Genomic DNA, 17,084 nt, shown 5'->3' on the forward strand with positions numbered 1-17,084 from the left:
GACAGCAGCATCCTGGGTGAGAGGCCCCTCACAGCTGGGGGAGATCCTTCCCGCCACACTGAACAGACACTGGGGCCCTCACCTGCCCTTCAGACGGCCCCAATGCAGGCAGCTGCCCTGGCTGCAGGGACGCCTGTCAGAGTACCCTCCACTTGCTCCTCCTCTGTCTCCCACCCACCCCTTCTCCAGCGTGCACTCCTTGAAGGCCTCCTGCGCCATCTTAATGCTTTGGCCTCACCCACATTCTCCATCCCAGGCTGTGACCCACGGGGCCGGGAGAAGCCCACTCTCTGCTGCTCTGGGTCTGAGCAGGCCCCACAGTGCAAGTGTGAGAGAAGCCTGAGAGCACACAGCAGTGGAGGATACAGCAGACACGGCACACAGGGAACCTGAGACTGTCTTCAGACACACAGCAGCCAGTGTCTGAGGACACACATGGTCCTTACCCCTGACGGTCAGCATGGCCGAGGTCCTCTCCTGCCCACATACACACGAGTACTCCCCGCCGTCCTCCTCAACCAGGCCCTGGATCTGCAGCTCACACACAGCCCCCTCCTGCCTCAGGCTCAGTCTGTCCCCGTCTGTGAGGGCCTCTGTCCCCTTCCTCCACTCCACGGGGGCCGCTTTGCTCAGCTCGCAGCGCAGCGTGGCCGTGGCCCCTTCCGTGGCCTCCCTACTCCTCAGTCTTCCTACGAAGTGGGCGGGCAGAGCTGGGGAGGGTCAGAAGACACAGGGCCTCAGGTTCACTGTGATGTTGGGAGATGTTTGTCTGGTCAGACAAAGGACAAGACGAGCCAGCAGGGTAACAGGGGAGGCCACAGTGACATCAGGGACACTGGCCATGGCCACTGGAGTCTCCTGGTTCATGACAGCCCAGGAAGCAGGAAGGACCCTGTGGTCCACAAGAGGAGGGTGGCACAGACGGGAGGGAAAGGGACAAGCTGATGGAGAGTGGGGTCCATATTTGGTACCAAGACACTCCTGCACAGCCACAGTGGTCCTTACCCCTGACGGTCAGAGTGGCCGAGGTCCTCTCCTGCCCACACACACACGAATACTCCCCAGCATCCTCTTCTGCCAGGCCCTGGATCTGCAGCTCACACACAGCCCCCTCCTGCTTCAGGCTCAGTCTGTCCCCATCTGTGAGGGGCTCTGTCCCCTTCCTCCACTCCACAAGGGCCGCCTTGCTCAGCTCGCAGCGCAGCGTGGCTGTGGCCCCTTCCATGGCCTCCTTATTTCTCAGTTTTCCTATGAACTGGGCAGACAGGGCTGAAGGGACCAAAGACACAGAGAACATCATTTTGTTCTGCAGTGGCAAGCAGCCAGTCCAGCTATGTGGGCAGGCAGGCAGGCAGAGGTGCTCACCCTTCACAGAGAGTGTTGCTGAGGTCGTCTGGTCCCCGAAGGAGCAGGAATACTTGCCCCCGTCCTGGGGCTGCAGGTCCCGGATGACCAGCTCCAGCACAGCACCCTCCTGGCGCAGGCTGTACTTGCTGCTGGACCTCAGGACATCTTCCCCGTGGCGCCACTCCACGGGCGCCGCCACCGAGGAGAGCACACAGCGCAGCGTGGCGGCACCACCCTCCGGCAGCTCCAAGTCCCTCAGCGCCTCCCGGAACCTAACTGGCCGAGCTACAGAGAGACATGCTCTGCTCACCTCCCTGAGCAGGAACCCCCAGCCACAAGGTTCTCAGCCAGGGTGGGGGTGGTCCCAGCCCTGCTGCCGCACTCCTGAAGGGTCACAGGAGGCAGGCCAGCAGGGCAGGCACACGGCAGACCTGCGGCAGACCAGCATGCCCCAAGAATTGGGTGCCGGAGCCTGACCCAGGACCTCCAGACACAGTGTGGGAGGCAGATAATTAGAAGTGGACCCTAATTCCAGACACATAGAACATGCAGGCGGGCGGCTTCAGAAGGCACCAGCCCTGCAACCTGCAACCTCGAGACCCTAAGCCTCCAGGCTGGGAGGTGAGATCCTGGTTCCCATCCGCCCAGGCTGGGGCAGCCCAAGCAATCTGAGGCCAGCCAAGGGGCCAGAAAGCCAGGGAGCCAGGAGCGAGGCAGGTCAGCAGCAGGAGGGCAGCCATGCAGTTCAGGCCACCCACCGACATGGACACCCATGCACCCCAGCCCTTGCCTGCCAGGTAGACTGGGAGCCACAGGCACTGAGCTCACCTTGGACCCTGACAATGGAGCTGCTCCAGGCCCCGCCAGCCTCACACTTATATCGCCCACCATCCTGCGGGGTGGCACCTGTGATGACCAGCTGGGCACAGCAGCCCTCGTAGCTCAGCTGGCACCGGGCAGATGGCCGCAGCATCTTCCCATCCTTGGTCCAGTGCACGGGGGTGTCAGGAGCAGTGGTCTCACACGTGAGGGTCAAGTCCTCGCCTTCTGTGACTGTGGCATCTGTGAGCTCCCGGGAAAAGATGCTCGGCTTCTCTGGGGGAAGAGAAAGGAGCCAAGGGTCCCTGGGGCTGTGGTGTTACTGCAAGAGGGGCCCCTGCTGCAGATGGTCATCATCTTGTCCATGTCTGCCACTGCCTCGGGCTGCAGCCACAGACGGGAACGCTGAGGGGACAGGGTGGGCTCTGTGTGGCTCTCGCCCTGGCAGGGAGCAGGCCACCTTGAGACATGCTGACCAGGATTCTGAGCATTACCGAGGGGCGTTTATCCCAAATAGCACCAGTGCACACACCTGCCTTCCTAGGATCCCCATGCTGAGGACAGCTAGTCTCACGTCACCATGAGTCTGCACCCAAGCTCAGAAATGACTCAGCTGCCACTTGAGCTGTTGCCCACCCTCCTCAAAGCTGTACCCTGAGCAGCATGAACAGTATGACATCCCCACCCCAAATGGCCCTGGCCTTGAGGTACAAAACCTACCAGTGACCCGCAGGGTGGCCGAGGTCCTCTGGTCACCCGCCTCAAAGTAGATAGTACCCGAGTCCTTGAGCGCCAGCTGCCGCAGGGTGAGCACATGGTACCCCCCAGGCTGGACCACGATTTCATTGAGCTCATTGGCATGCAAGGGTGTCTCGTCCAGGAACCAGCGCACAGGCCCATGGTCAGCAGGGGCAACACGGCAGCAGAATGTGGCTGAGGAGCCCTCGTGCACTTCCATGTCCTGCAGTTCCTCCGTGATGAGCACCCTCTGCCCTGCAGGGCACAGACAGCCATCAGGGCCTGCTACTCAGGGAAGTCTGCTCTCTCCAGACCCAAGGAGGGCTCCCAGCAGCAAGCAAGTGACTGGTTAGCCAGTCAGGGTTGACAACAGGATGCACGTGGGAGCTGAACAGTGCAGAACAGTCTGACTCAGGGTGACTTCTGAGTCCCAGTCCCATCTCCCAGCTCAGGTCTGCAAGGCTCTCGACACCATTCTGCCATCCCCAGAAGACAGACCCAGAAAGAACTTCTAGCAAAATTGGCCCTGGATGCCAGCCCAGGATGCCAGAGCCAGGTGAAGGATGGTCAGGAGGGCTGGGACGCACTTGTCCTGATGCTGGTGGTACATCCTGCAACCCCAGGCCACCACAGACCCTTTTAGTTCCAACTTACCTGTCTGCAAAGCAAGAAAAATGGTGGCTCTCACCCAGTACATCAGATGCAAACAAGCCCTCACAACCATTGTGAAAGGCCATGATCCAGGAGGAACGCTCCTTGAGACACTGACAAAACCAGAGCTGGAAGTTTCCCCAGGGAAGGCTCTGCCTGCCCATCTCAGATGGGCACATTCTCAACACCTCCCAGTCCTACACCTCACACCCAGCAGCTCAGTCCGTTCTTTCAGACCACAGCACTACAAACCAGACCTCTGACAGAACACCTGCAGAGCAGTGGCCTCCACCTACGCAGAAGCCAGCACCTGCGTGGGGTCTCCAAGGCCACCAACTCTGGACCTGGCTATCTCCCTGCTGTGCCCTAAAGCCTTCCCCTGGCCTTAGCTTCCCTGGCATATGCTTAGTTTACCATGGCCCTGCAATGCTCCGCTCTTCTGAGTAACATCGTTATTCTTTGGAGAATCTCCCTCCACCTGTTTAGACATCTACTGTCACAGGCACACTAACAGCTCCACCCTGGGAACACCTGGGCTCCCTGCTGTCAGCATCTGGGTCAGGTTGCCCCTCTGGTGGGCAGGGAGAGGGAAAAAGGTGTGCAGGCCCAGAGCAGAGTGCGCCTGAGCCCTGGAGGAACATGCAGCAGGCAAGGACAGCTCCAGGGGAAGAAGCCATCGACCTACCCACAGAAAGGCACAGGGAGCACCCCAGAGGCCCCCAGCTCATCCCCTCTACCTCAGAGATGGAGAGGCTGGGCCGGCCAAGCAGAGCCTCTAGGGTCAGTTTCAATAAGGCCCACCTGAGCCCCCGAGGTGCTGAAAGCCAGTGCTGAGGGCCATTGCCAAGTAGGAATGACGCATCGAAATTTCCTTGCCAGCGTACCCCATGTTAAATGGACTTGCCTTGGAATTTCGCTGTTGACATTGCATGTAAGGTGACCTTGCTCAAGGACCAGGGCGGATCCGGGTTTAGAGCTGATCAGGTTTGAGGAAGTATCCCCCGTCCTTGGGTTTAGGGCGTTCCCGGTTTAAGACAAGTTTAAGGCGTTCCCGGTTTAAGACAGTATGGGTTTTAGGGAAGTTGGAGGTTGAAGATTATTGCTGCTGGAAATAGGGCGTTCCTGCTACCTGAGCTCCCGTTGGGTTCTCGTGAGATTCAGAAAGTATTTTGGGAAAAAAGCCTTGTGGAGTAGGTGAATTGGGCGGCGGCAGAACTGGGATTGCCCCAGAACGTGTGTAGAGGCCGGTGTGAGTTTGGGAATAAAGAATTGCTGTTTGAATCTACAAGGTGTGTGGTGGCTCGTGATTCTGTGCCCAGCCAAGACTGCGGCAAGCCAGGGCACACATGAGCACTGTGGCTGCACCAGCCACTCACCTTGCACCAGGAGCCGGGCCTGGGACTGGGCCTGCCCAATGTCACAGGTGTAGGTGTCACTGTCCGTCTTCTCCAGGGTGCGGATGGTGAGCCGCAGGGCCAAGCCCTCCTGGCTCAACATGTGCTTCCCCGAGGCCCGCAGTTCCTTGAGGCCCTTGCGCCACGTCACAGTGGATGCCGGGAGCTCCGTCTTGCACTCGAACACAGCTGTGCCCTTCTCCTCCACCTGCAGGTCAACCAGCTCCTCTGTAAACCTGTTGGCCTTTTCTGGGAGAGAAGACAGAAGAGGTGAGTGTAAAGCTTGCATACATCCCAGGCCAGCCTTGTCCCTCCTGCCTGCCGTGGAAGCAGAGCCCTGAGAGAGACCTCTCCTGCTCTGAGGCAGGGGTCCTGGGCATGCCAAGGGAGAGCTGCTGTGGGGCCGTGTGGGCACTCACCGTCCACACGGAGTCTGGCTGTGCTCTTAGAAGCGTCCGTCTCACACGTGTATGTGCCAGAGTCCTTGAGAGAGGCTCCATGGACGACCAGCACAGCCCGCGTGCCTTCGCGGAGCAGCTTGTACTTCTGACTCTCGCGGATGGCCTTCCCATCCTTCAGCCAGTGCACAGGGGTGCCTGCCCTCGACAGTTCACAAGTGAGCACCACGTCCTCCCCCAACGTGGCCTGCTGGTCTTCTAGGGGCTTCGTGATGTCCACTGGCCTCTCTGAAGGGAACAAAAGTGTCTACCCAGGAAGCACAGACATGCTCAGCCAGGGGCAGGGGCAGGGGTGGGCATTGGGAGCGTCCATTTCAAGACCAACACCACAGAGCCTGGACCCCAGGCCCCAGGAGCCTCCAACACTGACTTGCCAGGAGCCCTGGCCACCAGGGGAAAGCACCCAGCACAGCAGTGCTCAGGCCACTCCTGAGACCCAACACTGAGCCTGCAGTGTGCACCAGGCATGTATACCAAGAGCACAGGTCCAAACCGCTGGGAACCTCCCAGCCAAGCATAGACCCTGTGGCCCTGGCTCAAGAGTCGCAGGATGGTAGGGTAAGCCATGTGCATTAGGAACCCCAGCCAGGAGAGCAGTCAGATTAAGACCCAAACCCTGGGCCTGGCCCAGGGACACTAGCTCAGAGTGACCCCCTCAGAGGGCCAGAATCTCTTCCAGGTCCAGCAGGTGCCTCTATGCCCCCACATCCTTTAAAGGAAAGCTCACTGAGGGCTGGGGTCAGTCCCTCAACCACTCCTGACCACCTGGAGAGGGTCTCAGTCTCAGCAGCCTGGGGGCCTCTGGTGACAAGTCCCCAGCTGGGTTCATCACACTCACCTTTTACGACAAGTGAGGCCTTAGAGGTGAGACCCCGCACAGAGAAGACCACTTCCCCAGCATCGCTGAGCGCAGCTTCTTGGATGGTCAGGGTGTATTTGCGGCCCTGGCGTGCTGCCCGGAAGTGGCCAGAGCTGCCCACTGTCTTCCCACCAACAGTCCACATGGCCAGGTCGCCTGCACTCTCATGGGACAGGATGCACTCGAAGCTGCAGCTGTCCCCCTCCAGCACCTCCACCGTCTTCAGCCTCTTGGTGATGCCCACGTGCAGGTCTGCAAGCCACAGAGACTCCTCAGGCCAGAGCCAGACACCGGCAGCACTGCCCATGCAAGACCCCAGGCAGGGCTGGCCCCAGCAGGTGGGCTGGCCCCCTGCCCCCAGGCCCAGGACCTATGCAGGGCACGATCACCAAATCATGATGCACCCTTGGCCTGGGGCTGGCCATGTCCTGGTGCCTGTGTAGCCAGTGGCTATAAGCTCCAAAGAAGGGGAAGCAAGGACCACCCACATTTCCCACCACTCACAAACCCCAAGGGAAAAAGGACAGGAGCCCCAGGAGAAAAGCCTTCAGACAGCATGAGCCCCACTCTGTGACAAACACTCCACCCCCCTCTCCTTTCCTGTCTCATCAGAAACCACCAAGGCCAACCTGGGCCAGCAGCCACAAGGTCAGTAAATTAGTGGGCCTGCCAACCACACACCCTGGAAACAGAATATGTTAGGGACTGAGCTCAGGATGACCAGACACTGAACCTGGATAGGGGGTGCTGGCCCTGCAGTTGGAACCCAACCCTGGCTGAAAAGGATGCACTCAAAAGACCCAAGAGTTCAGGGTCCAGGGTTGGGTCTGGCTCCTTAAGAAGGGAAGTGCATGTCATCTGTGTGCAGCTGCCCTCACTGTATGACCAGGCTTTGCCCTTGGCCAGTGAGCCCTTCCTAGGCAGGCCCTGCCCGGACCCTGAATTCTTGGTTTCTGCTCAGAAACCTGCTCCTGCAGCACAAAGCAATGTCTCTGCCGACCTCAGCCCCCAGGCATATCCAGAGAGTCTCCCATCCCCCTGCCTGTCCACTCTGGGACCTCACAGGACCTCCGCAAGCACCAGCCACAGTGGGAGCTCCCAACTTCTCCCGGCTCTGCAAAGCAGCCCCGGGGTCTTGGAGAGCAGCATGGGCCTCTTGGGATGCAGGAAGACCACCATGTGCTGACCCTTCCCACACCCCCCTCGGCCAGCCCTTGGCCACGCACCATGCACGCTGACCCGGGCCCGGGTCTCCTCACTGCCCACATGGCAGGTGTACAGGCCAGCATCCTCGTGGCTCAGGTCATGTACCACGAGGCCCCGTGTGCCCGCCGTGTGCAGGAAGTCGTACTTGTTGCTGGGACCAAGTTCCACGCCATCTTTGCGCCAAACCACACGGGCCTCGGGGTCTGACACTTCGCACTGCAGGGCCAGCGTGCCACACTCCTCCACGGACACATCGTCCAGTGCTTTCAGGAACACCACTGGCTTGGCTGCAGGGAAGATGGGGCTGGTGAGGGAAGCCTGATACCTGTCCGTGAACAGAGGGGACCCATAGACCCCACAAGCACAGCTCACCTCGGACAACCAGGCAGGCAGTAGTGGACACCTTGGGGGAGCTGGCGCACACGGTGCCTGCATCAGCCCGCCGGACGCTCTTCAGCACTAGTGTGTGGCGGTGGCCCTCATGGCTGATCTCGTGGAAGCTGTCGTTGTACAGGGGTGTTCCGTTGAGCGACCACTCCACCTCCTCATCCTCGCGGGACAGCTCGCACGAGAAGCACACCCGCTCCTCCTCGGTGGCCTCAGCATCCTGCAGCGGCTGCGTCACTGTCACGTCCCGAGCTAGAAGGCACACACCGGGCCTTAGTGCTGCCCACGGCCACAGCCCACCCCAGGCCCTCCCATGGCCTGCCCACCTCATGTCCTACCTTCCACAGTGACCTCAGCACTGCTCTGAGCATTGCCTGCCTGGCACCGGTAGGTGCCAGCATCAGCAGGGGTGAGCCGGAGAATGCGCAGCTCTGCCATCTGGCCCTCCAGCGTCATCTTGTATTTGTCCGACGGGGCCAGCGGTGTGTCCTCCTTATACCACTGCACGGCCTTAGGGGCCGGCCTGAAGTCACAGGACAGGATCACCGACTGCAGCTCACGCCCGGCCTTGGGCTCCAGTGGCCGGGTCAGCACCACTGGGATGTCTATAGCGGGAATAAGGCAGGGCTGTGGGGCCACAGGACTGGGCGCCCTGGGTCTGAGCTATATTCTTCTGTAGTCTTCTACCCACACCACTGAGTCCACGTTCTGCCCTGCACATCATGACCTGCCCCTCCTCTCCTGCCCCACTCTGCTCCACATGCCCCTCCCTGTCCCCAAGATACCCCGCACCCCACACGCCTACCCATGTATGCCCTGGCCCCACACATCCTGCCCTGCCCTGGCCCAGCGCTTGCACCCTGCTCTGCAGGCCTCTGACCACTGGTTCCCAACCCTGCACCAGCTCCAGCCAAAATCTCCCATGCCCTGATCCTTCCCCCAACAAACCACTGAGCTGTGTCCACCCACCACCCCGGGCCCAGGTACCACAAGCACCATGGTGTGCCCAGCCCTTACATACATCCTGCCCACCTTGTCCTGTGCATCCCCACACACCCCCACCTTGTGAGCCCAGGCCATAACTACCCACCATCTGAGCCACGCCCACTGGAGGCCCTGAGCCATGCCCACCTCAGCTTACCTGAGACAACCAGGCGGGCAGAGGAGCGGGACTTGCCAATGGTGAAGTGCACAGGCCCAGTCATAGTGGAGCAGGTCCTCCGCAGGGTCAGCCGGTGCACCGTTCCCTCCTGCTCCAGGCCCACATTCGCCCCTGCCTGCAGCACAGTCTTGCCCAGAAGCCACTTGGGTGGCCTCACGGAGGGAATGGAAGTCTCACACTCGAACCAGGCAGGAGCAGGCTCCATCACGGTCACATCCTGCAGGCCCCGTATGATGGTGATGGACTGCTCTGTGGGAGAGGAGGTAGTCACGGTGGACCTGGAGGCTGGACCTGTCCACCCCCGCAGGCTCTGAGGTCCTTGCTGAACACAAACCTTCCCCACAGTGTGCTGACACCCCGAGTCTTCACACCCCCCAGGTTGCTCCTCCCTCTGCACCCACATCTTCCTGTGTCCACATCCAGCTGCCTGGATGTCCCCAGTCGGGCCACCTCCAGGACTTCCAGCACAGATCTTGGGAACCACAGCCACCCCCAAGAACCTGAGAGCTGCTGCTGGCCTGGAACACACCTTCTACAAAGAACTGGGCACTGGTCTTGACATCGCCAGCATCACATGTGTAAGAATCCTCGTCCTCTGGCTGCACGTCGTTGATGACCAGCTTGCGGTAGAGGCCATCGCTGACCATCTCATACTTGGGTCCAGGCTGCAGCTCCTTGCCACCCTTAAACCACCGCACCTGTGCACTGGCCCTGGACACCTGGCACTCGAGCACTCCGCGGTGCTTCTCCATGGCAATCTTGTCCCTCAGCGGGCGGAGGAGGGTCACTGGCAACTCTGCAGTGTGTGGCCAGTGGGTTCAGGGCCCAACCATGAGCACTTTGGCAACAGGCTCCCCCAGCAGGGCTGCTGAAGGACTGGATGCTGCCCCCAACAGCCTGTGCACTTACACCTGAGGCAGCAGGGGCCAGACTGTCCCCATCCAGGCTGGTCTAGGACCAGCTGTGTGCCACAGACCACTGCACCATGGTCGTGCCCCCCACCACGCCTCACACATCACAGCTGATGTGTACCCTGAATGTGCATGTCCAGCTCCACACACCACAGTCCCAGTGCCCAAGCCCCATCCCACATGCCCCCATCCTGCACTCACCCCCACCCACAACCTCAGACCCTCCCACCTCTCCTGCCCTGGCAGGCCACATCGCCACCTGCTGGAGTGCACACCCTCCTCTCCAGTGATGGCTGCAACCCAAGGAGGGAGAGTTCACTGAGAGCCTGAGTCCTCACACCCCCCAGGTTGCTCCTCCCTCTTCGACCACATCTTCCTGTGAAAGATGTGACACTCCCGTTCCTCCTCCTGACCACTGCTGTCCCAGTCCCAGCAAGCGGTCTGGTCTGGGATGGCGGGGCTATCACATACCCCGTACACCCCCACACCCCAGTCTCCCCCTCTCCACACTCCACTCACCTTTCACTCGGAGGTGGGCTCGCGATTCTGCGTTTTCTGCTACAAATTTGATCTCCCCTGCATCTTCTGCCAGGACCCTCCGGTAGATGAGAGTGTATGTCCTTCCTAGGGACAAAAGCCCCCAGCCCTGGAATGAAGGGAGCAGCCTGGGGGCGGGTTCACCCCACCTGCAGCCAGCCTGCCCCACACGCACCTTCCTGGCGAATACGCACAGTGTCACTGGGCCGCAGCTTAATCCCCTCTCGGAACCACTGACCAGGCACCTCGTCATGGGAGACTTCACAGGAGAAACTGGCACCTTCCTTCTCCATCACCTCCACGTCCTCCAGGGGCTGCACAATCTGGACACTTCGGCCTGAGGAGGGAGCAAGACCCAGCCATGCCTGCAGGTACAGTGGCCATCCTGGTGCTCCCACCCAGGGCTCCAGTTTGCTGAGAGCTAAGGGCACAGGCAGCCAAGCACCTGGCTGCAGGCTGCAGGTGCGCAAGGAGGCACTCACAACCCTAGGCCCTGCCCTTTCCACCTGTCCAAGCCTCACCTTGCACCTTCAGAGAAGCAGAGCTCTGAGCTTCACCAGTGTCACACACATAGATGCCCTGGTCCCCCATCTCACACCGGTAGATGATGAGGCTTCTGCAGGTACCCTGGGCCACTATGCCCATGGTCTTGCCTGACCGTAGCTCCACACCATCCTGTGGAACCAAGAGGCCTGGTCAGGCACTGGTGGAGGGCAGCTGCCACTGGTGAGAGGCAGGGAGGGCATAAAGGAGTGGGAGAGAAGCACCTTCAGCCAGCGCACATCAACGTTGGGACGGGACAGCTCACACTCCAGGGTCACCTTATCTTTCTGGGTAGCCACCATGTCCTGCAGTAGGCGGCTGAAGCTCACAGGCAGCTCTGGGAAGACAGGAGGAAGGTGATCAATGGTCTAGAAGGTGCTTTCCAGGCGGGTGATAGGGAGTTCTAGCTGTCTCAAGTCACACATCCTGGTCCTCAATGTCCCCATTGCCTCCCAGGCCACCTTGGGGAAGGATGCAGGCCTCTCTGGAGTAGGTCCTGCTACCTCCACCCACTCACCAGTGACCACCAGCCGGGCAGACGTGTGCACGCCCTCTGCCTTGAAGGCCACTAGCCCACTGTCCTGTGGCTGCAGCTCTGAGAGTGTGAGAATGTGCGTGGCCCCGTGCGCAGCCACATGGCACCTAGGCCCTGGCTGCAGCCGCAGTCCGTCGCGTGTCCAGGTACCCTCCACTTCGGCATGCGACAGCTCCACCTCCATAGTAGCTGTGCCCTGTTCTCTCGCCTCCACTGCCTGCAAGCCCCGAACCAACCGGACCTGGCGCACTGTGGAGATGCAGGAGAGGCGCCAGTGGTCTGCTGTACCCAGAGCCCTGCCCTTCCACCAGCCAGCATTGGGACCCCAGGGTAGGCACCGCCAGCTTCCCCAGGAGGTGCCAGAGGTGAGCAGAGGCCAGCGGCCATCGACCCACACCCCAGGACCTGCCCCTCAGGAGAAGGTGGCGCCCCGCCCCTCCCGACGCCCCGCCTCTCCCGACACCCCAGGCCCCAGCCAGCACAGCGACACTCACTTTCCACAGTGAGCTTGGCCTGGGTCTTGTCGTCTGGTGTCTCGCAGCCAAAAAAGCCGCGGTCAGTGAAGCCCACGCTGCGCAGCACCAGGCGATGGCGTGTGCCCTCCGCCTGGATCTCCACATTCTCCCCCGGCACCAAGACTGCGGCGTTCCGGGTCCACTTCACCTCGGGCCACGGACGCGTCAGCTCCACCTCCAGCGTCACAGAGGTCCGCTCCTCCACGGTCTGCGGCTCCAGCTTCTTCTTGAACAGCACAGGCGCCTCTGGGATGGCGCAAGAGCCAAGGTCATCCTAGACACCCAGGGCCAGCCCGCCCATAACCCAGATGGCCGCACTGTCCCCACCAGGTCCCTACGTTGCCCAGCCTCCCAGCTTGGAACAACCGTGCCATGCCCTAGTGCCTGGAACTACCAAGTGTGGCCCAAGGCCAGCAGTATCGGGTCTCCAGCAAATGGGTGGTGCCCATCAGAGCCACTAGAATCCCTGCACTTTACTACAACCAAGAACATGTGCTTGTGTAAAGGAATGAAAAGCAGACTCCAGAGGGCTTCCCCACCCCAGGCTGCTCTGTGAGTGCCCCAGTGCATTTGTCCCCATCACTCCCTCACTTAGGAACCTGCCATGGCTCCCACTTTATTTCAGGTGAAGTTCTGGCTCTCAAAGCTTTCCCCGTCTCCTGCCTCTGCCTCTACCAGCTGCCAGCCTCACTCCCTTCACCTTCCCATCACCAGATCAGCTGGGCCCCGACTCCTCCAGGAAGTCTCCCTTGAGTGCCTCAACCTCGGTTGGCCCTTCCCCACCAGATGCATCTGCAGGATGGTATCTTTCCTTCTAGGGAGAAGGCGCCCAGCTCCTCATGTTACCCAAGTCACCTCCATCTCCTGGTGGACAGGTTCTGTGTCCCCTGAGGTCAGCCAGACTAGCTGGCTGCAGGAACAATACAGCTCCTTGGAACCAGCCTGCAGGGGAGTCTGTGGCAGGGAGCTGCTTGCCCCACAGGTCCCTTTCCCAAGCTCACCTCTGACCCGGAGGGCAGCTGAAGAGGCGGCGCCCTCAGACTCCACTGTGACTTGGCCCGCATCCTCCATCGCCACACTAGAGATGGTCAGGCTGCGGCTGGCACCACTCTGCGATATGAGGAACTTCTCACTGGGCTGCAGCTGGATGCCGTCCCGGTGCCACGTGACCACTGCATCGCTGGGGGACACCACACACTGGAAGGTGGCCTCGCAGCCCTCCTCTGCAACCACTGCACTCAGCCCAGATGTGAACTTGACCACGCGGGGCACTGCAGGGGAAGGTCTGCTTGAGGAGGTAGGAGTGTCTCTGTGTGAAGATCTCCACCCCTTGCACACCTTCTCAGGGAAGTTTCTGGAAGGTGGCCCACTGCCCCATCCCCTTACCATCCCCAGCTTACACCCCCCACCCCACCTAGCATACCACGGACACTGAGCTGGGCGCTGGTGCGGTCATCACGGCTCTCACACACATACTCTCCTGCGTCTTCCTCACGCAGGCCCGACACCGTGAGCAAGCGGAGGGTGCCCTCGGCGGCCATCTGGAAGCGCTTGCCCGCCCGCAGCTGCGTGCTCCCACAGTACCACACCACCTCCGCCTGTGGTGGGCTCAGCTCACAGGCCAGGGTCACTGTGCCACCCAGATCCCCTGTGATGGACTCCAGAGGCCTAGAGAACTTGGCAACCACCTCTGCAAGCACAAGGGGATGTCCGTCAGCTACCTTGCGTACCCCAAGCTCCACGGGGCTCTGCTATGGGTGGCTGCACCAGGTGGGTGCAGCAGGCCCAGTGGTCCTGGAGGAGCTCACCTTCCACCTGCACTGGGAAGTCCTGACTCTCCGTGCCTACCCGGCAACTGTAGACTGCACTGTCAAGCACCTGGGCTCCTCTGACTGTCAGGGTGTGCCTGTCCCCCAGGCTGGTGGCCTGGTGCCGCTTGCTGCGCCGAATCTCCACACCATCCTTGAGCCAAGTCACTGCCGCCACAGAGGGTGTGGCCAGCGTGGCTGTCAGGACGATGTCCTCATGTTCCCTGATCACCAGAGGCTCCCTGCGGCCAGATCTCTCCAGGGCTTGGGACTCAGGTGCTGGCTCTGGGGGAGGTCAGTTGACATGAAGGTGTAGGACTCTCCACACTAGCCCTAACCACTGCCTCTGTCGGGCCAGCACCTAAGGGCCACCATTTAGGGTCCTCAGGGTCATACAGGATGGCCAGAAGAAGTTGCTACCAGGTTAGGGGCCACCAGCTCTTTACCCAAGGTCCTGCCCTTCAGAGAGAAATCCACCCACAAACAGATACCACAGGGAGAAAGGGCAGCTAGCAGTCCAGATCAGGCCTCCCCCAACTGCGGGGAGGGTGGCATCCTCAAAGGCAGCCCAAGGAAACTGTGTGGGTGTCAAACCCCAAGAGCAGAGACTGACTTTGGGCACTAGAGAGAGCACCAGAGCGGAGAGGGCCAGGGAAGCCAAGAAGGCCCTCCCATCCTGCCCTCAGAGCACTCGGATAGAGCATTGGTTGCAGAGTCAGCGGCTGGTGGGCGAGTGGTCAGGAGCACAGTCAAGGACAGAGACTGCTACAGTGAGAAGTCTGGTGTGGGATGCTCTGCATCAACACTGCTGGAATTCTTTGGGAGGGTGTCAGCCTGGAGGGACACTCCTGCCAGCCTTTCTGACAGAGGTACTGTGTGTTCAATAGATGCCACGCCCACAGAGTGCAGAGAGGACCACATGGGTGGGTGGGGCTATGGAGGAAAGGGAAGGGGGCTGCGAATGAGACTGAGGTGCAGCGGGCAGGGTGCCATCCCACAGTGCCCACCTCAGAAGAGCTGGACTGTCAGGACCCCCAGGATGAAGACAAGAGCCAGGATCTGCAGAGGACATTGGGGCCAAGACTTCTGACAGCCAAGCTGGAATCCCAGCATGCAGGGGGCCTTAGCCTAGACGGAGACTCCAGCTGGGGAGGAGCTCTTTCCACCAACTCTGGGCCCTAACAGCTTTCTGCACCTCCTGTGCCCCAGCCTCAATCACAGGAATTATGATAGGGTTATGGTGGACAGGTAGAGGAACCTGGGCAGGAGACCCAGAAATGTACGGAAATGACTAGGTGCTCTGACCCAAGGACCTTCCAGCATCTGGAAGCTCCAGGAAGGGGTCCCTCAAGGGCCCCAACATGCACAAGGCCAGAGAGCCCTGCAGGTAAATATTGATTGCCCCAATTGGTCAGGCAAGCATCCGTCCTGACCAGCCCTGGCAGGATGTCACCCACCTGTGACGTCCAGGCGGAAGGAGACCCTCTGGCCCCCGGCCTCGCAGCTGTACTCCCCAGCGTCCGCCTTGCCCGCCTGCTGCACCACCAGCTGTCGCCTGCAGCCAGAGGCCTCCAGGCGCACCTGGGAGCTCTGGCTCAGCTTCTTCCCATCCTTGTACCATGTCACCTCAGTCTGGACCTGGGCCACCTCGCAGCTCAGAGTGGCGCTAGCCCCTGCCTCGGTCTTCACCTCGCTGCGTGCCAGCTGCTCTTTGGCAAACACCACCTTGGGCTCTGGGTACAGAAGGGAGGGACACAGGTCAGGGACTTTGTCCAGGGCAGGAAGCCACCTGGAGAAAGACATCTGGCTGGACAACTAAGGACAGACCCTCTGCAGGCCACACTAGCTCATGCCCTGGAGAAGCCCTATCACCCTCAGCACAAGGGACCACAGTGTGTGACACAGCCCCCTCCCCTGCTGCATGGGGCTGTTCCAGGTGGGGACTCTCTGACAGGTTCCTGCATAGGCTCCTCCCTGGGGACACAGCACCCCCCTGTCAATGACCAGGAAGAGTCTCCCCAGGACCATGCAGGGCATGAGCTCTGGGCAAGGCCCTGGCAGAGCCCAGCTCCTCCTGATCTGAGCATGTTGGCAGCTCCTCTGAAGCCTGAGCCACTCCTGTTAGCCACCAGTGTGTACTCATCCTGGGTGTCAGTCCACAGTTTCCACTCCATGCCCAGTAGCACTGTCCTCTTCCCTTCACTTTCAGCTTCTTTGTATAATGAATGCCTGAGATCTGACCACTGCTATGATGTGAACGTCTTCCTATCTTTTCACTGTGCCTAGAGTCTTCTGATGAGTCAGTGCATTTAGTTCTAATGTGATCAAATATGTTGACCTCGCTCTTGTGGTGAGTGCATTTGGGTTCTATGCAGGAAAGCTTTCCTTCCTCAGGTCCTTACAAAGTACACACCATCATCTCAGATGTTTATGGTTTGACTTTTGCACTGAATTCTCCAACCCATCTTGAACTTACCCTATAAGCTGTGAATTACTGGTCTAATTCTTTCAAGTGGTTAAATGTTCAAAGCTCCATTTGTAAAAGTAAGGCAGGAGACACATAGGCAAATAGAAATCTGGACCTCATAGAATGGGGTCCCACCACCCCAGATTCAAACCCTAGGCTACAGCTGATGGCTTGGGTTCTATTTTGTTTTGGCTCCTAACTGGAAGACTCTACTCGCGCTTGGAGCCCACATTTCCTGCTGTTCCCCCAGGTTTCTTGATGACCTCAACATTGATCAATGCCAAGGAGCTGCTTTGAACCTAGGCAATTCTTCTGTTTTAAAGAATGAGAACAAGACACATTCAAGTTAACAAACACATTACACCATCCCACTGTTGGAATAAGAAGTTAAAATTGCACACTCTGAATTGAGTCATAGGAAGACAACAGTCAAGTGAACTCTCCAGTCAAAGGTTAATTCCTCATTAAAGCAGTATAAAGACTCCTGGACAGAAGACTCCTGGACATAGGGTCCCCACAGTGCCCTTGGGAATCCTTCCATGCTGTGGGAGCTGGCCTTGCTTCTGATAAATCTGCTACCGAGCTCTCACCCAGCATCGTGTGCATACTTCATTCTCAGGTTGTGAGACAGGAACCCTCCCGTGCTCACACGACCCTGTGTTACAGAAGAGCCATCCTTTCTTCACACGTGTGCAGAGTGGGAAAAGGTAATGCAGACCGGGTACTGGGACTCCACCTCTGCACAAG

At 59.7% G+C, this 17,084-nt stretch overlaps 1 protein-coding gene across 43 annotated transcripts in view; it reads right to left on the minus strand.

The window, feature by feature from the left end:
• LOC308645737 (obscurin-like) overlaps nucleotides 1-17,084 on the minus strand; it is a 131,681-nt gene that overhangs the window by 63,365 nt on the left and 51,232 nt on the right. For 40 of the 43 annotated variants that reach the window (XR_014021276.1, XM_081288142.1, XM_081288112.1 and 37 more), the window contains 23 exons: nucleotides 15,328-15,603; nucleotides 13,871-14,155; nucleotides 13,486-13,752; nucleotides 13,064-13,333; nucleotides 12,042-12,308; nucleotides 11,530-11,796; nucleotides 11,237-11,349; nucleotides 10,991-11,144; nucleotides 10,645-10,806; nucleotides 10,452-10,556; nucleotides 9,551-9,817; nucleotides 9,001-9,270; nucleotides 8,198-8,464; nucleotides 7,845-8,111; nucleotides 7,493-7,759; nucleotides 6,246-6,518; nucleotides 5,369-5,635; nucleotides 4,932-5,198; nucleotides 2,887-3,159; nucleotides 2,176-2,442; nucleotides 1,366-1,632; nucleotides 1,006-1,269; nucleotides 447-710 (listed from right to left, as the gene is read on the minus strand). Coding sequence is in view for 42 of the 43 variants with exons in the window: in XM_081288142.1 (XP_081144268.1) it covers nucleotides 447-710; nucleotides 1,006-1,269; nucleotides 1,366-1,632; nucleotides 2,176-2,442; nucleotides 2,887-3,159; nucleotides 4,932-5,198; nucleotides 5,369-5,635; nucleotides 6,246-6,518; nucleotides 7,493-7,759; nucleotides 7,845-8,111; nucleotides 8,198-8,464; nucleotides 9,001-9,270; nucleotides 9,551-9,817; nucleotides 10,452-10,556; nucleotides 10,645-10,806; nucleotides 10,991-11,144; nucleotides 11,237-11,349; nucleotides 11,530-11,796; nucleotides 12,042-12,308; nucleotides 13,064-13,333; nucleotides 13,486-13,752; nucleotides 13,871-14,155; nucleotides 15,328-15,603 (5,646 nt within the window). In the remaining variant the exon portion in view is untranslated. The remainder of the gene's footprint in view (nucleotides 1-446; nucleotides 711-1,005; nucleotides 1,270-1,365; nucleotides 1,633-2,175; nucleotides 2,443-2,886; nucleotides 3,160-4,931; nucleotides 5,199-5,368; nucleotides 5,636-6,245; nucleotides 6,519-7,492; nucleotides 7,760-7,844; nucleotides 8,112-8,197; nucleotides 8,465-9,000; nucleotides 9,271-9,550; nucleotides 9,818-10,451; nucleotides 10,557-10,644; nucleotides 10,807-10,990; nucleotides 11,145-11,236; nucleotides 11,350-11,529; nucleotides 11,797-12,041; nucleotides 12,309-13,063; nucleotides 13,334-13,485; nucleotides 13,753-13,870; nucleotides 14,156-15,327; nucleotides 15,604-17,084) is intronic. The other 3 variants (XM_081288143.1, XM_081288140.1, XM_081288146.1) reach the window with 2 other exon arrangements.

This window comes from Spermophilus citellus, assembly GCF_964194105.1.
Source record: "Spermophilus citellus genome assembly, chromosome: 1".
NCBI lineage: Eukaryota > Metazoa > Chordata > Mammalia > Rodentia > Sciuridae > Spermophilus > Spermophilus citellus.